Below are 23,438 nucleotides of genomic sequence, written 5' to 3'. Positions count from 1 at the left end.
ATTCTCTTTTAGTGCACTCAAACAACAATGACCTTGATAGGCAACCAAGACATTCTACAACTGGGCAAGCATGGTGTTTATTGCAAAACAAAAAGATAAAAGCATTTTGTTAGCATTCTCTATTATCAAGATTTCCATGCATTATTTTTACCACCTACGTAATCTAGAAGCAGCCAAAGAACCATGGCAAGCAATATCCTGGATTTCAATGGAATCACATATGTGTTTTAGGGCATTAGTGTTGCTTCAGATTCCTGATGGTTAATCTGCTCCTTATTTTTCTAGTGCTTGCAAATAATAGGGGATGAGCTTCTTCACATAGCACATAGTTAAAGTATAGAATTTGCTCTGACAAGCAGTAGTGACAGCCCCCAACTTCGATGGCTTTAAAAGAGGATTAGACAATTTAATGGAGGATAAAACTACCAATGGCTACTAGCCATAATAGTTAAATTCTACTTCCACTGTTGGAGGCAGTATGCTTCTGAATACCAGTTCCTGGGAATCACAATTGGGTAGAGTACTTTCGAGTCCTGCTTACAGGCTTCTCATAAGCATCTGGTTGGCCACTGTGACAGCAGAGTGCTGGACTAGATGGGCCCTTAATATGTTACAGCAGGGCTCTTCTTACGTACTTATGTTAAATTTCTGAATGTCCCCCAACCTCAATCATTATCAAAGTAATCTAGATTTCTTCCTGCTAGTTTTTAAAGTGTTTATCGGAGAACATTCAAGCATATGAACCCCATTTTGCAGTCTACAGACATATGTGGCCTACACAGTTACCTGCAACAGCATGAGGTGGTTTCATACCACTTTTAATAAGAAGTGCTTAAGGCAGAGTTTACGGTTATGTACCAGCATAAAATGAGCAACACTATTACAAGATTAAAAGAGCAACCGAAAGGCAACAGCCAAGATCAACCAAATGTGTACAAGAATAAGTTAGTTTTACATTCCTTCTGGAAGGCCAGTGAAATACTTGGCTCCTACTGGGAGGAAGGGTGGGATATAAATTAAATAACTAAATAATAAATAAATAAATAACAGTTTGGACAGATATGGGGCTTATTCCACAGCTTTGCAGTTGATGTGATAGCAAAGTGACTTGAAGTAGGACACAGTTAGCAAAGAGACTATCAACTTGCTGAAGAGTATGCAGGCGAACCTTTCCAGCAAAGGAAATGTGAAAATACATCTCATAGCATTAAATGATTATCTCCACATGAGGAAAAGTCCTTCTATGAATTCTAGATATGATTTTCATATATCTCAGGTAAGTCTCTGTTTGCCCAAACCAGTGGTGGAGAAACATTTTCAGTCTGAGGGCCAGATCAAGAATTGACCCACTCTCTATGGACTATTTTTGACAGGTGAATGGAGCTGCTCACCTGTCAGTCACCCAATCTTATTATGACATCGGATGCCAATTTCAAGGCAACTTTGAAATTTTCCATTTGCAGGTGTGGTTTGGATTCAGACTGCAAGTTGACATTTTTCATACACTAAACCAGCCTTGTCCAACCTTTGGGTTCCCAGATGTTGCTAGACTGCAACTCCCATGAGCCCCAGCCACCATGGCCAATGGTCAGGAATTATGGGAACTGTAGTCCAGCAACATCTGTGGCCCAAAGGTTGGACAAGGCTGCACTAAACCATTCTTTCTGCAGAGTTGTTATGTGCCTTTAAGTCAATTACGACTTATGGCAATCCTATGAATCAGTAACCTCCAGTGGCATCTCTCATGAACCACCCTGTTCAGATCTTGTAAGTTCAGGTCTGTGGCTTCTATATGGAATCAATCCATCTCGTTTGTTCTTCCTCTTTTTCTACTACCTTCTGTTTCTCCCAGCATTATTGTCTTTTCTAGTGAAGCATGTCGTCTCATTATGTATGTAAAGTATGATAGCCTCAGTTTCATCATTTTAGCTTCTAGTTATAATTTTGGTTTAATTTGTTCTAACACCCAATTATTTGTCTTTTTTGCAGTCCGTGGTATGCTCAAAGCTCCAAAACGTTTCAAAGGAGTTGGTTTTTCTCTTACCAGCTTTTTTCACTGTCCAACTTTTACATCCATACATAGAGATCAGGAATGCCATGGTCTGAATGATCCTGACTTTAGTGTTCAGTGATACATCTTGGCATTTGAGGACCTTTTCTAGTTCTCTCATAGCTGCCCTCCCCAATCCTAGCCTTCTTCTAATTTCTTGACTATTGTCTGCATTTTGGTTAATGACTGTGCCAAGGTATTGATAATCCTTGACAAGCTCAATGTCCTCATTGTCAACTTTAAAGCTGCATAAATCTTCTGTTGTCATTACTTTAGTCTTCTGCTGTAGTCCTGCTTTTGTGCTTTCTAACTTTTTAACTTTTATCAGCATTCATTTCAAATCATTACTGGTTTCTGCTAATAGTATGGTATCGTCTGTATATCTTAAATTGTACCATTGGTCTCACCTGAAAGGTGATTTTCATAGGAGTGGGCCATCACTACGGGTAATAGTTCCACCTATTGTGCGAAGGCAAGAATGTTTTTGAAGTCAAGACTAGGGGCATCAGGCCCCTCCCACTGTCCAGTTCATTCGTAGCGAGTCTAAAAAGAGATATCTAAAAATACAAGAACAAGGCCAACAGACCCGTCAGGAAAATAACACAATAGTCGCATGCATAATAACATGACTCTAACATAACAATATAACAGAACTAAGAATCTTGACTTCACTCTTACATTTAAATATAATAGCGTAACAATAATATGTAACCCATTAGAAATATCTAGTCATCCTCCAACTGGGAGGGTCGTGAAGACCCACTCCTATGAAAATCACCTTTCAGGTGAGACCAATGGTACATTTTCCATAGGAGGTGGGCCATCACTACGGGATGTACCGAAGCAGCCCATACAGGGAAGGACCACCCACGTGTTAATCCTCATTAAGAACCTGTTGCAACACTCATCTGCCGAAAGATGCATCAGCAGAGGCATAACGATCGATTTTATAATGCCTTATAAACGAGTGTGGGGTAGACCAGACTGCAGCCCTACAAATATCGGCAACAGGAGCATTAGTGGCAAAAGCAGCCGAAGTGGCAGCTGACCTGGTAGAATGAGCCGTTATACTAGCTGGAACTGACAGCTTCAAAGACTCATATGCTAAAGTAATACATGCCCTTAACCAACGGGATAAGGTAGGATTGGATACTTTATGCCCCATAGATCTTGGATGAAAGGATACAAACAGAGACTCCGTTCGTCGAATCTCTTGGGTCCTAGACAGGTAGGTCTTGAGAGCCCTCCGGACATCTAACGAATGCCAAGCCATCTCGAGAGGATGGGTAGGATTCGGGCAAAAGGAAGGCAAAACAATGTCCTGGTTGCAATGAAAAACTGAATCGACCTTGGGACGGCAGGAAGGATCAGTCTTCAGTACAACAGAGTCCTTATGGAAGACGCAGAGGTGTCGAGCAGAAGACAATGCGCCCAACTCCGAAACGCGTCTGGCAGATGTGATTGCGATCAGGAACAAGACCTTGAAGGACAACATACGTAGGGGCACAGTCCTAATGGGTTCAAACGGAGGGCGTTGCAAAACCTGCAGAACTTCCGGCAAACTCCATGAGGGGAACCAATGGACAACAGCCGGAGAGCGTAGGGCGACTCCCCTCAAAAAACGTTTGATGAACGGATGTGAGGAAATATGAGCTCCAGGAGAGGACACTGAGAGAATGGACGACAGAGTGGACGCATGTCGACGTAGAGTGTTGGGTCGAAGTCCCATCATAAAGCCGCTATGGAGATATTGCAGCACCTGATGCACAGTGGCCTGGGATGGATCATAGTGGTGGGACTGGCACCACTTGGAGAAAGCCACCCAGGTATGTTGATAAATACGAGTGGTAGATGGTCTTCTCGAGGCCAAAATAATATCAATCACAGCGTCAGACAGTCCAGCTGACCTCAAATGTCCCCGTTCAAACGCCACGCTGTTAGATTGAGCCAAGTAGGGTCCTGGTGCCATACTGGACCCTGGGATAGAAGGTCTGGCCTGACTGGAAGTGTCCAAGGATCCATCATTGACATTGCCAGAAGATCTGAGAACCACGGTCGGCGTGGCCAAAATGGTGCTATCAGAACCAGCTGTGCCCTCTCGGTTCGCGCCTTCCTCAAGGTTTTGGCTAACAATGGTATGGGGGGAAAGGCGTACAAGAGACCGTCTGGCCACGGTGTTGTCAGAGCATCCACTGCTTCCGCTGTTGAGTCCAGGTATCGGGCAAAGTACCTGGGAAGCTGGCAGTTGCAACTGGAAGCAAACAGGTCGACGGAGAGGGCGCCGAACCGACACTGGAGACGATGGAAAATGACTGGATGAAGTTTCCATTCTCCCGGAAAGACCTGTTGTCTGCTGAGCCAGTCTGCTGTCACATTCCAAATCCCTCTGAGATGTTCTGCTTTCAGGGATTGTAGATGCTTGTGATGGCAGTGATGCGATCTGGAGCCAAGAAGACCATTGCCTGCAGGGTGTCCAACATTGCCCCTAGATGTAGTAGGCGGTGGGTTGGTTGGAGATGGCTTTTGTCGAAGTTGACAAACCAGCCGTAGGCCTGCAAAACATTGAGAGTGATCATTAAATGATGATGAGCCAGCTCCTCAGACTTGGCCCGTATTAGCAGATCATCCAGGTATGGGTAGGGATGAACCCCTTGGGTCCGGAGATAAGCCACTAGGATGAGTAGCACTTTGGTAAACACTCTTGGAGCAGAGGAGAGGCCGAATGGCATCGCTCTATATTGAAAGTGCTGGTGGCCAAAAGCAAACCGAAGAAACTTTCTGTGGGCTATGCAAATGGGCACATGGAGATACGTTTCCTTAAGGTCGATAGAAGCCAGGAAGTCTCCTTCATGCAGACTCTCCGTAATGGAGTGGAGTGATTCCATTTTGAACCTGCGATATGTTACAAAACGGTTGACAAACTTGAGGTCCAATACCGCCCTCCATGATAGATTTCATTTTGGCACAGCAAATAGGAGGGAGTACACCCCTTCCGACCTCTCAGTTGTGGGGACTGGCTCTATTGCCGCTATGTTCAAGAGGTGGTGTATAGCTGTCTGCATGATTTTGTGCCTGGCTGGTGCCCTTGGGCAGGGGGACGGATGGAATCTGTCTGATGGGGTTGCCCAAAACTCTATGGCATAGCCATAACTGAAAAGGTCCCTGATCCAGGAGACTGTAGTGAGGCGCAGCCAACGGTCTCCAAAATGAAGTAATCTGCCACCTATGGGAAGTGTGTTAATACTGCTTGCGTTGGCGAGGACCTCCCCTATATGAGGACGATGAGTTGCCCCTGCGCCCTTGGTACTGACCTCTGTCCTGGAAGCGTCGGTTCCAGGAGCCCCTGAATGAAGTGGGGTCATAGGATCTGAAGTCGCGGCCTCGTCCTCCTGGCCGCGTTCCTCGAAAGGGCTGGTTAGTACGGAAGGAAGGAAATCGCCTGAAAGGCCTGTGGTCGGTGTTCTTGACAGTGGCCAGAACCGGTTTGTGGGCATCTTTGGGATCAACCAGCACTGCCTTTAGAGCTTCCTCGCCGAAGAGTAGAGATCCGGAGTAAGGAGCCCTGGACAGATTCATTCTGGCTGCTGAATCAGCCTGCCAGTGGCGAAGCCAAAGGGTCCGTCGCGCGACTATCTGAGCCGTCATGGCTCGTGCCCCCAATTGAGTGGCATCCAAGGTGGCATCGGCCACAAAAGCTGCTATCTTACGCAACTTTATCAGTGACCTTCTGAGGGCGACAGGATCAGGGTTAGTATCCTCTAGCAGATCATCCAGCCACATCGTAGCTGCTCTGGAGAAAATGGAGGCCGAAGCGGAGGCACACATGGAGAGGGCAGTGGCCTCGTGATTTTTGCAGAGGGCGAAGTCTATTCGTCGCTCAGTAGTGTCCTTTAGTTGGGATTCCCCTTCCCTGGGCAAGAGAGAACGTGAAACGAGGCGAGCGATTGGTTCATCTATGCCAGGGACATCTAACTTGGTGGCAAAGTCCGGAGCTAGGGCGTAAAGCTTGTCAGCCAGGTTCTTGAAGCGGCGAGATTGGAATGGGTGAGCCCATTCTTCAGAGGCCAATTTGGCAATCGGGTCCGGCACCGGGATGTAATGTTCAGTAGGTGCAGGGGATTTGAGAACCTTGGCCCCTTTGATAGCTGGGGTGGAGGAAGTTGAAGGCGCAGTCTGGAGACCAAGGGTATTAACTACCCTGCGTGCCAGAGGCTGATAGTCTGAGGCATTAAACAAGCGATACGATGTATCCTCCTCATGATCTGAATAGTCACTCCAGTCATCTCCTTCAACGTGGTCAGTGAAGGTTGACTCCTCCGCATACGAGGCTTCGTCAATACATCTGCCTCTGGCTACATCAAAGGGGTTAGGTGAACAGGAAGGATGAGCTTCATGACACGCACGTTGGTCCATGTTGAGTTGGGGTATGGCAGGAACTTGTGGTGGTGACTGCATTTGGGTGAAAAAAGCCAGCATGGCTTGAAGTTGGGAGAGGAAATCAGGGGACGGCAGCAGCCCAGTTGTGGCAGATGTTTGTGCTTGAGTGGCTATTGGAGCAGATGTTTGGGGCGGTAAAACGGAGGGAGGCTGGTTAGGTGAAGGCTGAGTGGGGAAGCCAGCAAAATCTTCCTCGTCAGAGGAAGCAGCAGGGGAATGAAGTATATCGCTTATGTGTGCCTGAGTTGCTGTGGTAGTGGTGGGGGTTGGCACAGAGGCATAGCGTGGCCGCTTTGGTTTCCTATGGCTTGAAAGATGTTTTGTCTTAGCCATTGCTTTAACATGCTTAGACTTAGTCACCTTAGAGTGTTGCGGCTGGGCTGTTTGTGACATGCCTGGCTGATCTGGCATCATATTGGCTGATTGCGACATGCCTGGCTGTTCTGCCATCTTATATTAACTTGGGTGCAGTACACGGCCACAGAGGGGGCAGGATGTAAAGACCCGAACTGGCACAGTGTACGACCACAGAGGGGGTAGGATACACTGGCAGATGGCTAAGTGCACGGCCACAGAGGGGGCAGGATGCACTGTGGTATCAGCGTTAGAATAATATAGGCTGTATAATATAGGCTGTATTTTAGGCTTGGTACACGGCCACAGAGGGGGCAGGATGTACAAAATATAGTTCAGACTAGTGCTGTAGGCTGGATTTAGGCGTGGTACACGGCCACAGAGGGGGCAGGATGTACAGAATATAATTCGGATTTAATACAAGGCAGCCACTGAAATTAAAGCTCCAGCCCTGATAATACAGTCACAGTAAAGTTGTGTGAGTCAGCCACAGAAATTAAAGCTCCAGCCTTGCTAATACAGTCGCATTAGATTTGTGTGAGTCAGCCACTGAATTAAAGCTCCAGACTTGAGGTACAATCACAGTAAATTTGTGTGTAAGTAAGCCCTGTGTAAGTCTGTCTACAGCCCACATACAACACACATACAGATAGCTTGCAGGGAAGGTATCCGTTGGTAAATAAAGTGGTAACAAAAAAGGCGGGAAATTTGAATCCAAACAAAAATGGCGCCCGGAAACAAGAGCGGGAAAAAATGATCCAAAAATGGCGGAGGGAGAAGAAGCAATGGCGGCCATCTGGAAACGAACTGGGGGAAGGGCTGCCCAGCACAGTCTCATAGGAGGAGCCGCGGGGCCGATAGCCGCACTTGCGGCTCTAAAAAACCCCAAGGAAGAGACTGCCGAGAGAAGCCTGTGAGGCTCCGGAGAGGTAGGACCCCGGCAGGCTGAAATTAGGAGGTTGGAAAAGAGGCAGGGAGCCGCAGCCGCAAGCTCCCGCCTGGGAGAGAACCGCAGCTGCGGTCTCTCCAAGAGCTCCACAGAGCGCGGCTTGAGACAGGAAAAAACGCTACAGGAGAGACAAACGTAGAGAACCGCAGTCGTGGTCTCTGCTGAGCTGAAAGGCTCAAAAAACTGGGAAAATTGAAGGGTCGGGAGATGGAGGCAAAAAACAGCGCCGAGCGACGAAGCCGCCGCAGCCGCAAGCTCCTGGACGGGGAAAAAAGGAGGCCGCGAGAGCCGGCTCCAAAGCGAGGGAAACAGCAGGCCAAATCGGGAGCTGCAGCCGCAAGCTCCCGCCTGAAAAGCTAGAGAACCGCAGCCGCGGTCTCTGCTGAGCTGAAAGGCTCAAAAAACTGGGGAAAACGGACCGGTAAGGGAAGATCCCCCCCAACAATTCTCCAGGAGACACAACGAATTAAAGACAAGACAGAGGGGAGGGAGAAGTGGAATTACAGATAACAACCTCCACACACACACAAGTAGACACAAGAAACTTAGCTAAGCTACACTATCTGAGAACTTGCTCGTACGAAGGCAAGAATGAACTGGACAGTGGGAGGGGCCTGACGCCCCTAGTCTTGACTTCAAAAACATTCTTGCCTTCGCACGATAGATGGAACTATTACCCGTAGTGATGGCCCACCTCCTATGGAAAATACTGATATTTCTCCCTCCAATTTTCATACCTCCTTCATCTTGGTCCAATCCAGCTTTCTGTATGATATGTTCTGCGTATAGATTAAACAAATAGGGTGATAAAATACACCCCTGTCACACACCCTTTCTGATGGGGAACCAATTGGTTACTCCATATTCTGTCCTTACAGTAGCCTCTTGTCCAGAGTATAGGTTGCACATCAACACAATCAGATGCTGTGGCATCCCCATTTCTTTTAAAGCATTCCATAGTTCTTCATGATCTACACAGTCAAAGGCTTTGCTGTAATCTACAAAGCACAGGGTGATTTTCTTCTGAAATTCCTTGCTCCGTTCCATTATCCAATGTATGTTTGCGATATGATCTCTTGTGCCTCTTCCCTTTCCATCTAGCTTGGATGTCTGGCATTTCTCGCTCCATATATGGTAAGAGCCTTTGTTGTAGAATCTTGAGCATTACTTTACTTGCATGCGATATTAAGGCAATAGTTTGATAATTACTGCATTCCCTGGGATCACCTTTCTTTTGGAATTGGGATGTATATGGAACGCTTCCAGTCTGTGGGCCATTGTTTAGTTTTCCATATTTGTTGACAATTTTTTGTCAAAATGTGGACAGATTCAGTCTCAGTTGCTTGCAGCAGCTCTATTGGTACGCCATCTGTTCCTGGTGATTTGTTTCTTCCAAGTATTCTAAGAGCAGCTTTCACCTTGCATTCTAAAATTTCTGGTTCTTCATCATACAGTTCCTCCATGAATGAATCTGTCATACTTGCATCTCTTCTAGAGTTCTTCAGTGTATTGCTTCCATCTTCTGTTTATTTTATCTCAGTCAGTCAGTGTGTTCCCCTGTTGATTATTCAACATCCCTACCCTTAATTTAAATTTCCCTTTCATTTTTCTGATCTTTTGGAATAGGGCTGTTCTTCCCTTTTTGTTGCCCTTTTCTATTTCTATACAATAACTATTGTAATTGTTCTCTTTGTTCCTACGTACTAGTCACTACATTGTTGCATTTAGGGTTCTGACCGTGTTTCTATCTCCTCTTGCTTTTGCTTTCCTTTTCTCTTTATCCATTGTATAAGTTTCTTCAGTCATCCATTGAGGTCTTTCTTTTTAACTAGAGGTATTGTCTTTTTGCATTCTTTCCTGATAATGTCTCTGACTTCACTCCATAGTTCTTCTGGTTCTCTGTCAACCAAGTTTAAAGCCTCAAGCCTGTTCCTTATTTGATCTTTATATTCTTCTGGACTGGTATGTTATTTAAATTGTATTTTGGCATTATGATTGCTTTGTTATTCTTCTTTAGCTTTACTCTGATTTTCGATACGACCAGTTCATGATCTGTACCAGTCTGCTCCTGGTCTTGTTTTTGCAGCTTCTCCATCTTCTGCTACCAATTATATAATATGGACATCACCAAATGGTCAGTGTAGGAATCAAATTGATAATTAATCAATTTGATTCCTACACTGACCATTTGGTGATGTCCATGTATACAGCCGTCTTTTCAGTTGCTCAAAAAAAGTGTTTGCAAGAAACAAATTATTGGCTTCAAAGAATTCAGTAAGTCTGCTTCATTTCTGTCTCCTAAGCCCCATTTCCCTACAATTCCTAGTTTTTCTCTGTTCCCTACTTTTGCATCCCTGTCCCCCATGATTATCAGCACATCTTGTTTTGGTGTGTGATCAATTTCTTCCTGTACTTATGCGTAAAATCTCTCCAATTCTTCTGCGTTTGCTGTTGGATCATAGACTTGCATGATGGTTATGTTAACAGGTTTCCCGTTTAATCTCATTGATATCACTCGCTTAGACCTTGCATTGTAGTTCCTAATTGCTTTTGCTACATCACTTCTCGCTATTAAAGCAAACCTGTTTCTTCTTAATTTCTCATTTCCTGCGTAAAATATTTTGTAGTTGCCTGATTGAAAATGTCCCATTCCCATCCATTTTAATTCACTTATACCAAGTATTGTAATGTTGATACATTCCATTTCTTGCTTGACAATTTCCAGTTCCCTGATTCACCCTTCTCACATTCCATGTTCCTATTGTGTGCATCGTACAACTCCAGTTTCTCCTTTCACATCTGCACAGTTAGCATATTCCTATTACTAAAAAAGGTGGAGAGAAAACATCATTGTTAGTAGCATGTTACCTTTCTAAAACCAGCTCTGCACACACTCATAGGAATGTGTATGTTAAATTTCTCACTGTAGTGTTAATACGTAGTTTTCTACTAAACCTTGTGTACTCTCAAGAAAGGAAAGGGGAGCCATTTAGCCCATTTATGGAGCATCATCTCTCACTTTAAATATTGGCTTATACGAAGTGATGGAATACAGGTACAACAACCCGGATACCTAATAATACCGAGATCAATATGCTGCTCTCTTTTCTCTGTTGCACTCACAAACAGCAAACAACCTTCTCTGTACTGCCAAGAGCATATCCAATTTTCTCTTCCTATACTGGACTACTGATTTCTCTCCCCTGTCACATGGTATAGTTATAGTTGTAGGGAATTTTTAAGGATCTAGAATAAGAAAAAGGATCACTTTTCGTTTGGAGTTGTATTCATACCTGCACTGTACAAGGAGAAGAGCCATTCTCTGTTACATGCTTAGCATAATAGTCAACCCAGCTCTGCTTCTACACTAAATAATCATTTGCCTACAATTCCTGATCCAAAAATCATTACAATTGTCCATGAAAAACATATTTATCAGTCATTAGCCCAACACTGGGGCATAAACTGAACCACTTCACCCAGGACTCTTCTCTCAGATACAACAATGTCGCTCTGTCTCACACACACACACCTCACTCCCACATTTTCCTCCAAAGTTTTCATTCCAAAGTATTTATGTTGATCCAGTTCTACAGAATAGCAAAACAATATTGGGTCTAAAACAGGCTTTAGTCATACACATTCCATCCTGAAGGGAGAGATGAGCCATCTAGTAGAATGGTTCTGTAATGAAAAGCTGCAATCATCATAAATGTGCTGTAATTGTAGATCAGAATCATTTAGCTGCAACCATAGTCATTCATCATGGTAAGTCAGGAGAGGAAGCTGCTGAATGCAAACTGATTAGAAAACCAGATGAAGAGGCTCATCAGCTGGTATCACATTTTTCCAGCTTTCATTCCCATGTTACTTTAAATAAACTGCTGACTGGTGAGGATTTTACATAAAATTCTAAATTCTGAAATTCAGTCATGAGACAACCAACTGCAAACTTCCAACTAGCAGAATTTTGTCTCTTCCAAGAAATCACTAGTTGCTAGTTCTATAACAGAGGAATGTCTCTCCCACTGTTTCCAGATCTAACGGCAGACACTAACTCTTCTATAATTATCATGATTGTTGCACAGCTCAAAACAGTTCCTAGAATGAAGCCTGTAACTAAGAGACACTAGTGAGTGATCCCCAGTGGGCATAGCCGAAGTTAATTTTGAATAAGCTTGCATGGGAATGCACTGCAAAAATATCCTATGCAAGTCTCTGTAAGAAGTTTGACACATAACAAAACCCAGCTATGTTAGGAGTAAAGTATGTATTGATTTTAATTTATTTATGTCTTCATACTTCTGTTCTGGCTTTCCTCCCAATGGGACCACAGGGCTGCTAACAATACAAAATGTACATTCATAACCAATAAAATATTGTTAAAACATCACATCAAATATAAATAGAAAACCAGAAAAACCAGCAACAGTAACATTAGAAATAATATCAGTTACATCCCAAAGGTATGGAAAGAAAAGTTTTATCTTACACCTAATTAAGGCCAAAATGGGGGACAACCAATTATTATTCAGGAAGGAGTTCCATAAAAGATAACATGAAATGGTAAGACCATGCCAATATGTTTTTAAAGGATGTGGAAACAGGCAAATGCATCCAAAATATAAAAGCACATCATATTTTTTATGTATTGATTTTAAAGAACTGAAGGCTGCTGGAAGTTTTTTTTTTGGTAAGAGCTACACCGCTAAAGTGACAAAGCTGATCTGAAAGCTGAGAATTCCTCCCGCAAGGAAGTATTCAACTCAGCTTAAGAAGAGAATTATATAGACCAAGTGTGAAAACCCTTTGACCCTCCAGATGTTGCTGAACTACAACTCCCATCTTCCCTGGCCATTGGCTGTGGTTGCTGGGGCTGATGGACGTTGTAGTTCGGCAATATCTGGAAGGCCAAAGGTTCCCCACACCTGAGAAAGACTCTCACCAAACTAGAGATTTATACCTTAAAAAAAAGTCAAGATCTAGCTCAGCTCTTGGGTAACAAAGCTATACGGTATTAAATACCTGGATTTCAAGAGAGGCTGTATCACCCATTTCTTTAGCCTTCGTCGCCCAAATGAAGTTTTTGTATGATCCAAGACCCCAAACAAGCTGCCTTTTGTTTTCTTATTGGTCTACAGTAATGACAATAGGTGTTTTATTCAATTAAAGCACGTTTAAAATAAAATGAATGATCTGAACGTTAAGAATCTTAAGTCCTTAAACATATTCTATACTTTTTATGAACATAAAATTACAAAAGTATGTACCCTTTCTAGAGATGGAAGTACATGTTCCCTTGGCAAATTCATGTCATAGAATCACAGAATTGTAGAGTATGAAGGGGCCTATAAGGCCATGGAGTCCAACCCACTGCCGAATGCAGGAATCCAAATTAAAGCCCTTAAACTACATTTGCTGAAGTACAGTGAATGTAGGCTCAAAGGGAAAGCAGGACATGGGTGACTGGGTGCTAAATTCTACCTGCTGATTTCCCCCTGAAAATATACTCTCCTACATCTATTTCAACTTATTTCCAATGTTAGAGCCTAGTTGAGGGGAAATCTGGCTAAATGCTGGAAGGCGGGGGGGGGGGGGAAGAAAACCGGTAGATAAAGGAGGATGAAGTGCCCAAGAGGTCTAGGTAAACAATATGCATGACTTGGTAACAATGGCCCAAGATTTGCTTCCCTAGAAAAAAAAGTACAGGATGAAGCATATTTTCTTACTTGATTTTGTAAGATTTCAAGGTTCTTTACCGTAGACCCATTAAGCATCATATATTCAGCTTCACTTGATAACTTCTTAAAATTACTGCAAGAAACAAAAAATCATCCAGAGAAGACACAAAAGTTACTATTATGCTTTTTAAAAAAATCACAGCTTTGTATGCTGTTGGGAAAAGCACATTAAACCATACATAGAAGAAACAGCCTCCAGTAAATAAGTGAATTATTTTACTGAAATGAAAAAAAAATTAACAATTATCCATGTTTGTCCTTCTTAAAAGAAGTTCATGTTTACGTCTACAACAATTATACAGAAAACAGATTCACAGATTATTGGGTTAATTAGGGGAGGCCGGTCCACTTGGGCAAATGGGGCACTGTCCCACCAACTTCAGTCTGCCCTCAGTCAGCCCGCATATGCCTGTCTTCTTACTTACAACCAGTCAAATGGGTGGCACCAACAGCCAGTTTCTTCCTCCTTTGTCTCAGTGTTGTCCCTTGCAAACCTCAGCAGGAAAGAAATTGGGCTCCGTATGTAATTGGCTCAGGCTCTACTTACTGCTGGTATCCCTGCCTTCTGCCCCACCAGTCCCAATGGGCACCAGGAGCTGCTGGGTTTGGTTTTTCATTTAAGATGTTTCAGGGATCGTTTTTCTCAGATGTGTGTGGCTGACCCATGGAGTGAGCCACTGTACTGTGGGTCACAGCATCGGCCTAGGCCCTGAACTGTTACTGCTCATCAAGGCTGGCTTTTAGATCTTCCTGGACAGGAAAGGCTACAAGAGGACTTATTGTTCCAGTTAAGTCTTGCTTAAGCAACAAGGTGCTCCTGATCTCTGGCATGTTACTGTATCCGTTGTCCTTTAGTCCTGACTTCTGGCTTACTTCTCGATTCTGCCTCCTGGTTTGTCCCTTGGTGCTGATTTGCTCTTTGATCTTGACTACTGGCTTTACACCACTGCTCCTTGTCCCTGGCTTCTAGCTTACATCAAGCTGCTGCCTATGACCTGCCCTGACAATGGTGTAGGATTAATTCAGTATCAGCAACTCTATATGAAGCAGTTCATATCAACACTTTGACTGCACTAGGATTACATAAAATTGCAAGGAGAATTTAGTCCAAAAATTTGACAAAATGAGTCAGTAAGCATGGAATCTGTATTGAGGAGCATCTTTCTGCTAACAGATTCAAACCAGTAAAAAAAGGCACTATTTCTGTAAAATATGACAAACATACACACTTGTAACAATTCCTCTGGCCCACAAAATAGAACAGAAATGGTAATTTGATAGAACAAAATGGATTTTTTTTAAAAAAATCTCATAGCAGTTCTGCACTTTATATTACAATGGTTCAACTAGATTTAACAGTAATTTTAAAAACCTGTTTGCATATAATTTTACATTTCTACAGTTTTCCCACTTTTATTAGCTTTAACTGAAGCCTAGTTAAAGAACATTATGTTTACAAGTGGGTACACTAACTGGGAAGGACTGTAGCTCAGTGGCAAAGCACCTGCCTTGCACGCAGATGACCCTAGGTTCAGTCCCAGACATCTCCAGGTAGGGACTCCCTGTCTGAAACTCTAGGAGCCACTGCTAGTTAGTGTAGACAATACTGAGCTAGACAGTGGGTCTGGCTAAGTGTAAGGTAGCTTCCTATGTCCCTACTTTATGAAAAGGAATTTGTCACAGCATGCAAAATAGAATCATAGAATCATAGAGCCCAAAGGGGCCTATAAGGCCATCGAGTCCAACCCCCTGCTCAATGCAGGAATCCTAATTAAAACATAACCGACAGGTGGCTATCCAGCTGCCTCTTGAGTGCTGCAGAGCCCACCACCTCCCTAGGTAATTGGTTCCATTGTACTGCTCTAACAGGAAGTTTTTCCTGATATTCAGTTGAAATCTGGCTTCCTGTAACTTCAGCCCATTATTCAGTGTCCTGCACTCTGGGATGATTGAGAAGAGATCCTGGCCCTCTGTGTGGCAACCTTTCAAGTACTTGAACAGTGCTATCATATCTTCCCTTAGTCTCCTCTTCTCATCACCAGAGTATTCTTTCTTCAGGATTGTGATTTTCTGACATTAAAAATTGCTTACCTGGGGTTGTAGAGGATCTTTTCTAAATTAAATTCTTTAAGATACATGATTACAGCAGCCAAGGAGCATAATACTGGCTTATCCAAGTTTAAAATCACAGACAATGCTTGAGAGCCTGAAAAATACAATTTTATTTTGTGTAGTTGTATTCCAACCAGCTTTTATCACAGCATCATATAAAAACCAGTGTGTAGGAGTTACTATTCTACACTATATTTTTACCATCTCTCCAAACTGGCATCCTAATCACCACTACTACAAATGGCACACACAAGGGCAGGATCCTATGCCACTTATCAGCAAAGTTATGCATACTGATTAACAGCTGTGTAAGAGCTTGTGAACCATGTTCACCACAGTTCTCCAACCTGCAAAAGCCCCAACAAGCTAAGGAAAGAACAGCATTTTCCACAGTAACAATTTATTACTGGGAAAATGAGAATCTAAAAAAAAAATTGGGTGATATCCAATGTTACCCTGAGTATGACTTGGATAGCACCCACTATTGACAGCGTGTTAAGAATGAAAACCTATACACAATTATGTGGAAGTAAGCCCCATTGAACTCTGAATAGCATAGTTCAGAACAGACATGCTGCATTGCAAGAAACCAACTAGGAAATTGTAATTTCATCAAGTCACCTCTGAGACAAATGTTCTAGGGACTGTCAAGATTCCTTAAATTGCTTTCTTTTCAAAAGCAAAAAAAGTATATCCTGTTGTTCTATTTACTAGTGCATAGTTGAGTCCTTGAATTATCCTTGGAGTTTTCTTTGAATCAGCTGTAATCAAAAACGAGTGTTTACTGGCTATCAGGAAATACATGAAGATGAAACGGCCTCTCTACTTCTTATATACTCCTCTATAAAAACTAAATATATTTTTGTAAATGCTGTAACACTTCAACAAGGAGTCTCAGAATATTAAATTCCATCTTTAAATTGTGCAAAATAACATATGACATAGTGAAGTAACTTTTACAAAATAATAAAACCATCTGTAACATAATAAAAACTAATGAGACAGATTTCAAGGAGTTTCTGAGCTATGTACCTGTGCCATCAAGAACTCGACTGCCATAGAAGTCTGTAATCAGTTGGAAAGCATTGCTATATTCAAAAAGTTTGTTTTTCATTTTCTCGATCCGAATTCTGTCATCTTGTACACTAGGGGAAAAAAAGAAGTATTTTCATTCTTGCTCTACTCTTATAAAAATAACAAAAAGAAAACTTACAATATCAGAAAATCTCATCTTATTTCACTGTTTGTAAACAAATCAAGACTAAGGAATATTTCATTGAAGTGAAACTTTGAAAGTAAATTTTTAAAGTGTGGACTTTTGTCAATGCAGAGGTTAATGGAATCACTTTGTAAGTCAACAAATTAGATACTGGAGTAGTTTCAAAGCTCTGTCTTCCAATTTTAGTTCCTACTGTATTTTCTCTAGCTAAGGCCTGTAGTATTAATAAATCAAAGCGAATGACATTACTTACACCCTTTATTTAATTAGTTTGATTGTATCCTGATCTCTCTAGGCTCAGGACAGGTAACAACATTTATCTAACTTATTTTCACAATACTGTGATGAAAGTCCCTTGTTTAATTTATAAAATAAATGGTGTCAGGAATCACATCTGCCTTCTGACAGCACAGATCCTAATCCTGTTATCCTATATATTAGGGAGCTAGGAGTGCTTACTCACTAGTTGAAGGGTAGCAAGATTCTAGTGACCTATGAACACCTGAAAATGTATGATCCACAATTGAAATTAAGCTTGGAGTTTTAAAAATTATTATAGCTAGGTGTTGTGACAGCTGGAGGACAAACTAGCAACCAGGGCCATCTAGTTTTTGTGGCTCTGAAATTGGCCTCCTCTGCCCTGTTGTAAAAGATCTGCCCCTCCCTTAAAAAGAGAGTATGCTACCCATAACACTGATGTCATGCGATCCTCAATGTACCCCACCTTCAATATGGCCTCCTACTTACCAAGACCAGCAGGAAGGATGACTTAGGAATTGTAATGTGTCCAATGTTTAGACTGAGGATGCTGTAAATATTTATGCCCTCCCCCCCCCGCAGCTGGTGCCAGCCATGCAAGAAATAACACCAAGGAGGGAAAAGAGCAGGAGATTATCTTTTCTTATTAAGAGAGATCCCAGGGCATACGTTCTTATATTCTATTTCCAGTCCTACACTTGAGTAGCCAAAACTGCAGCACACATGCATAAGAGGGAGGTACTGGCAAACTCAAGATGTGCAGGGGTACTCAGGGGGACTGTTGGAGGGGCAAAAGGAAAAGTGTGTGGAGGGGAAATGAAATGACTGGAACCCTGAACATTTTGTTGCAGGGCACTACTTGTGATCTCAATAGTCATCTCAATTCACTAAGTGCCAGTATTTATGTAGCCAGAACAGCACCACACACAAACACACACGAGGGACGTATCAGCAGGCTCGAGGGAACCCAAAGTTTGCAGAAGTTCAAAACAAAACAAAAAATAGGGAAAAACCCCTAAGGTGGAAGAAAACACAAACAGCCCGATAGTGCCTGAGCATGTTGACCCACTTTTATTTGAAGGGGGGGGACAAGACAGAATGGAAAACTAAGTGGGACAGGGAATGGAATGGAGTATCCTAAACTGCAGTATTTTGTTGCAGGTTCCACTATTTCACATTTTATAGGGTGAAGCACTGAAAAGCTCTTGCTTGGTCTCACATGCCATTTATATACTGCCTAAAATTGCTAGGCACTGTACAACAATTTTAAGTTATGCAGTCTCACTTCACAGGAAGTGGTAAAAATACACATTAGGAAGGAAAGAAGATGAGAGAGCAAAGGGAAGGAGAACCAATCAGGAATAGTCAGAGCGAACAGAAGTATATTATGGAAGCACTTTGTTTTTTCCAAAAAAAAAGAGGAAGAGAGAAAGGGAACTGCAGCACAAAAGGGACCCAGGGGAGTGGTACAAAAAGAGGGTCATCTCACATTTGCCAAGTTGATTGGTCTCTGCAGAATGAAGGGTCCAAACAGGAATAGAGATGTGGAGGAGCAAGACCATAGAGACATTTACAAGTAAGTAACCATAACATGTTGAGAAGGTGCTGTGACAGGTTCGTGCAATCACTTCTGTGCTGGATCCTTGCCCTTCTTGGCTAATAAAAGCTGGCAGGGATGGAACAGCCAGCTGGGCCAGGGAAGTGATTAATGCCTCTCTGTGAGAGCGGGTGGTCCCTGGCTGCCTGGAAGAGGCGATAGTGAGACCACTCCTGAAGAGACCCTCCCTGGACCCAGAAAATCTTAATAACTATAGGCCGGTAGCAAATGTTCCATTCTGGGGCAAGGTCCTTGAACGAGTGGTGGCAGGCCAGCTCCAGACACTCTTGGATGAGACCAATTATCTGGATCCATTTCAGTTGGGTTTCAGGCCTGGTTCTGGCACAGAAACAGCCTTGGTCGCCCTGTATGATGACCTCTGTCGGGAGAGAGACAGGGGGAGTGTGACTCTGTTGGTTCTCCTTGATCTCTCAGTGGCTTTCGATACCATCAACCATGGTATCCTTCTGGGAAGACTGGCTGAGTTGGGAGTGAGACGGACTGCATGGCTGTGGTTCCACTCCTACTTGGCGGGTCGGCTCCAGAAGGTGGTGCTTGGGGAACATTGCTAGGCACCCTGGATTCTCCAGTATGGGGTTCTGCAGGGGTCAGTTCTGTCTCCCATGCTGTTCAACATCTACATGAAACTGTTGGGTGTGGTCATCCTGAGTTTTGGAGTGTGTTGCCATCAGTATGCTGATGACACGTAGCTCTATTTCTCCTTTTCATCCTCTTCAGGTGAGGATGTCAATGTGCTGAACCAGTGCTTCACAGCAACAATGGACTGGATGAGGGCTAATAAACTGAGGCTCAATCCAGACAAGACTGAGATGCTGCTAGTGGGTGGTTCTTCTTACCGGATGGTGGATGTCCAACCTGTCCTGGATGGGGTTGCACTCCCCCTGAAGGAGCAGGTTCGTAGCTTGGGGGGTTCTCCTAGAACCATCTCTGTCACTTGAGGCTCAGGTAGACTCGGTGGCACGGAATCCCTTCTACCAACTTCTGTTGGTGGCCCAGCTGGGCCCCTATCTGGACAGGGATAACCTGGCTTCAGTTTTCCAAGCTCTGGTAACCTCCAGGTTAGATTACTGCAATGCACTCTACTTGGGGCTGCCTTTGAAGATGGTTTAGAAACTGCAGCTTGCGCAAAATGCAGTGGCCAGATTGGTAACAGGGCAGAAGGTTCAAACATATAAAACTGATTCTGGCCCGCTTGCATTGGCTGCCTCTATGTTTCCAAGCTCGATTCAAGGTGCTGCTTTTAACTTATAAAGCCTTACATGGCTTAGGACCACAATACCTGATGGAACGCCTCTCCCGACATGAACCCACCCGTATACTACGCTCAACATCCAAGGCCCTCAAACGGGTGCCTACTCGGAGGGAAGCTGGGAATCTGGCAACAAGGGAGAGGGCCTTCTCAGTGGTGGCCCCCAAATTATGGAATGATCTGTTTGATGAGGTGCGCCTGGCGCCAACACTGTTATCTTTTTGGCGACATGTCAAGACTTTCCTCTTCTCCCAGGCATTTTAGCATGTGTTTTTAAATTGCTTTTTAAAAATGTATTTTTAAATTTGTATATTTGTTTTTAATGTTTTTAATTGTTGTAAACCGTCCAGAGAGCTTCAGCTATGGGGTGGTATACAAATGCAATAAATAAATAAATGAATAAAATAAATAAGTATAAGAAGCATAAAAGTGAAATGATAAAAGAAAAAACCATTGAACATAATCCAAAGAAGTAAAACAACAGAAAAATATGCTACTCCTGCTTAAAACATTAGGAACTCAAACAGGAACTGTTCTAACCAAACAGACTGATAACATTTCTAGTAGTTTAGGAGTGAGAATTTGATAACAGATTAATCTAAAGTCTGTGAAAAATAAACTGCAAGTAAAAAGATGCAAATAGATGTTTAAACAGTTGTGCTATGCACATGATGATAATCTGCACAGCACACATCACCTCTGTATTGCCAGCAACAGCACAGCAACTAATGAGAACCTGTACTAAAGCAACATAACTGGACTCTGTAGCAGCCAATTGATCAGAAGTACCACCACTTTCCATCATCATCACCACAAATACTCTCCAAAACACCCTGATACATAACGATTTTTAACTGTACAATTAATAGCTACAAAAATAAATGGAAAGTAGTGACTACCTAACCTGTATGTAAACATTTGTCATGGCATTGTGTAATACTCAACACTCATGGCAGTTTCATTAGCTTTACCACATCATCAGTGTGATGTAACCACATCATACACTTAAAGCACTCCACTGACAATTTAACTATTCCCCATTCTACATAAGAAGAATCGTTACATATGAGCTTTCAAATATGTAGTAAACAGAATGTGCAATGTAACCCAAACTGTTGTAGATTTCCAACAAATATGAGTTTTAAGTAGTATCAAAAAACCTGTTATATTGGCTTTGCAGCTTCCTTAACAGAAGGTACTGCACAGCAAGCAATGGACAGCTGGTTATGCAATTACTCTTTTAATTAATGCTTTGATAAGCTGATACAGATTTAAGAAGCCATTAGGGTGAAGAAAATGTCCTGGTCTATTTTTCAATTAATTACATTCAGCTTTCCTGGCAGATTTAAGGATGATTTAAGTATACAGATCTTGCCATTTCTTTATTAGAAATCATATTTCTCAATTATTCTGCTTATTTAACAACACATTGTATAAATATATGTATTTTTTGGTGCATAGTAAAATGATCTTTCTATACTACCAGGAAGTTTTGTTTACATGTTTCATTCCAGTACCTCTCTCATCTTCGAACTCAGGAAATTTTAAGCTTCATTCATCATTCATATTTTGGAAAGCAAGGAGTGAAAACATCAACCAAAAAATACCAGATCTACACAAGACAGGACACTACCCACTGTTGTATAATGGCTAAAGTGACACCATTTGGACTGGAGATCTGGATTCAATTCCCTGCTGAGCCACCAAGTTCTATGAAGAACGCTACATCTGGTCTAGTCAACTGAGCAGGGAGTTGTAGAATACAATACAAGGGGGAACATTCTATTCTCTGAGTTCCTTGAAGGAAGAGGACAATACAAATTATTACCTAGATACAGTACACCAAATTAAAATTACTCCATAAACTTTTTGACTACAGTAATGCCTCAGTGAAGGAATCCTCCAAGAAAGAAGCTCCTTTTAACAAAGACTTTTTAAGGTGTAAACTAACCAGCTTTGCTTTGTATAGATAAACGTTCAAACCTGTACTTTTGCTTTAAAGTGAAACTGTCTGGTCTGCCTCTTCGCTTTGCTATGGGTGAAACTGACAAGACTGCTTGCTTGTTTTGCATTGAAGAGATGTCTTGCTTTCTCCCAGGGCTGGGGAGGGAAGGATCCAATACGATTCAAAGGAGGAAGAGAGGAGGGAGAAGGAGGGTGGATGGGTGCTGGGTAGGCACCCTTTAAAGCCCCTGTTGAAGTTGCCCCCACCATTTATGAGAGGGTGTAAGAACCTATCACTATTCTTTCCATGTTATTCCTACCTCTGGTACCAAAGTTTCTGTTAAAGTAGTAATGTCCAGCAAAGCATCTACTTTGTTAACTGAGATATTACTGTATGGTTTTCATTGTGTTATGTTTTTCAGTGTTGTTACCCATTCCAAACCTTCAGAATTGGGAAGGCTAGAAATGTTCCTGTTAATATATTTGCAAATGTCAACAAAGTAACTATCTCCAGATATTCTCCCCAAGTGGGAAAATGAAACAGTCATAACTGTCACTGTGGTATTGGAGGAGCTCAGAACAACAGTCCTGGGTGATTTCAATGTCCATGCTGAGGCTGCCTCTAGTGTTCAAGCTCAGGACTTCACAGTCTCCATGACAACCATGGGGCTGTCTCAAGTTGTCATCAGCCCGACACATAGGGCAGGGCATACCCTCGATTTGGTTTTTGCTCCAGATGGAGGAAGAGGTGGTCTGGAGATGGGGGGATGGATGTCATCCCACTGTCATGGTCAGACCACTTCCTGGAGAAATTTAGACTTACGGCTCCAATGCTCCCCTGCAGGAATAGTGGACAGATTATGATGGTCCACCCCCAGAGACTGATGAAATCTATAGGATTCCTGAATGCTTTGGGGAGTTCCCAGTAGATAGAGCAGGTGACCCTGTTGAAGCCCTTGTCACACTGTGAAACAGCAAGGCGCATCAGGCTCTTGACACAGTTCCCCCTAAGCGCTCTCTCTGGTATTGTGGAGCCCAGCTTGCACCTTGGTACACCAGTGAGCTAAGGGCAGTGAAAGAAGCTGGATGACGGCTAGAGCGCAAGTGGCGAAAGACGTGCTGTGATGCTGATTGGACACGAGTAAAACATTATAACTGTGCCTACTGTGTGGCAGTGATGGTAGCAAAGAAGGCCCACTCTCTGCTACCATCGCATCCTCAAGTAGCTGTCCAGTGGAGCTTTTCCATATTGTCAGGGGTCTGTTGACATAATTCTAGGAAATTGAGTTTTAGACGCTTCAGAGGCTCACTGTGAATTGTTTGCAAGGCACTTTGAGGGTAAAGGTGCTCATCTCTGTAGCAATCTTGATGCCCCAATTACATCTACTGTAGTCCCCAGTGAGGTGTCCAGTGCAACATCTGCTGCAACTTCTTGGGTTCGGTTTCAGTTGATGCTGCCTGATGCTTGCGACGATGCAGCCAGCAACGTGTCCTCTCAACCCTTGCC

The 23,438-nt window shown here is 43.0% G+C and overlaps 1 protein-coding gene across 2 annotated transcripts in view; it reads right to left on the bottom strand.

The window, feature by feature from the left end:
- MSH3 (mutS homolog 3) overlaps positions 1-23,438 on the bottom strand; it is a 154,401-nt gene that overhangs the window by 67,919 nt on the left and 63,044 nt on the right. For both annotated transcript variants that reach the window (XM_061621677.1, XM_061621669.1), the window contains 4 exons: positions 16,676-16,788; positions 15,623-15,737; positions 13,520-13,604; positions 12,816-12,925 (listed from right to left, as the gene is read on the bottom strand). In XM_061621677.1, the coding sequence (XP_061477661.1) occupies positions 12,816-12,925; positions 13,520-13,604; positions 15,623-15,737; positions 16,676-16,788 (423 nt within the window). The remainder of the gene's footprint in view (positions 1-12,815; positions 12,926-13,519; positions 13,605-15,622; positions 15,738-16,675; positions 16,789-23,438) is intronic.

The sequence above is a fragment of the Rhineura floridana genome, chromosome 1, assembly GCF_030035675.1.
Source record: "Rhineura floridana isolate rRhiFlo1 chromosome 1, rRhiFlo1.hap2, whole genome shotgun sequence".
NCBI classification, from domain to species: Eukaryota; Metazoa; Chordata; class Lepidosauria; order Squamata; family Rhineuridae; genus Rhineura; species Rhineura floridana.
This window is presented reverse-complemented; position numbering and strand designations above follow the sequence as displayed.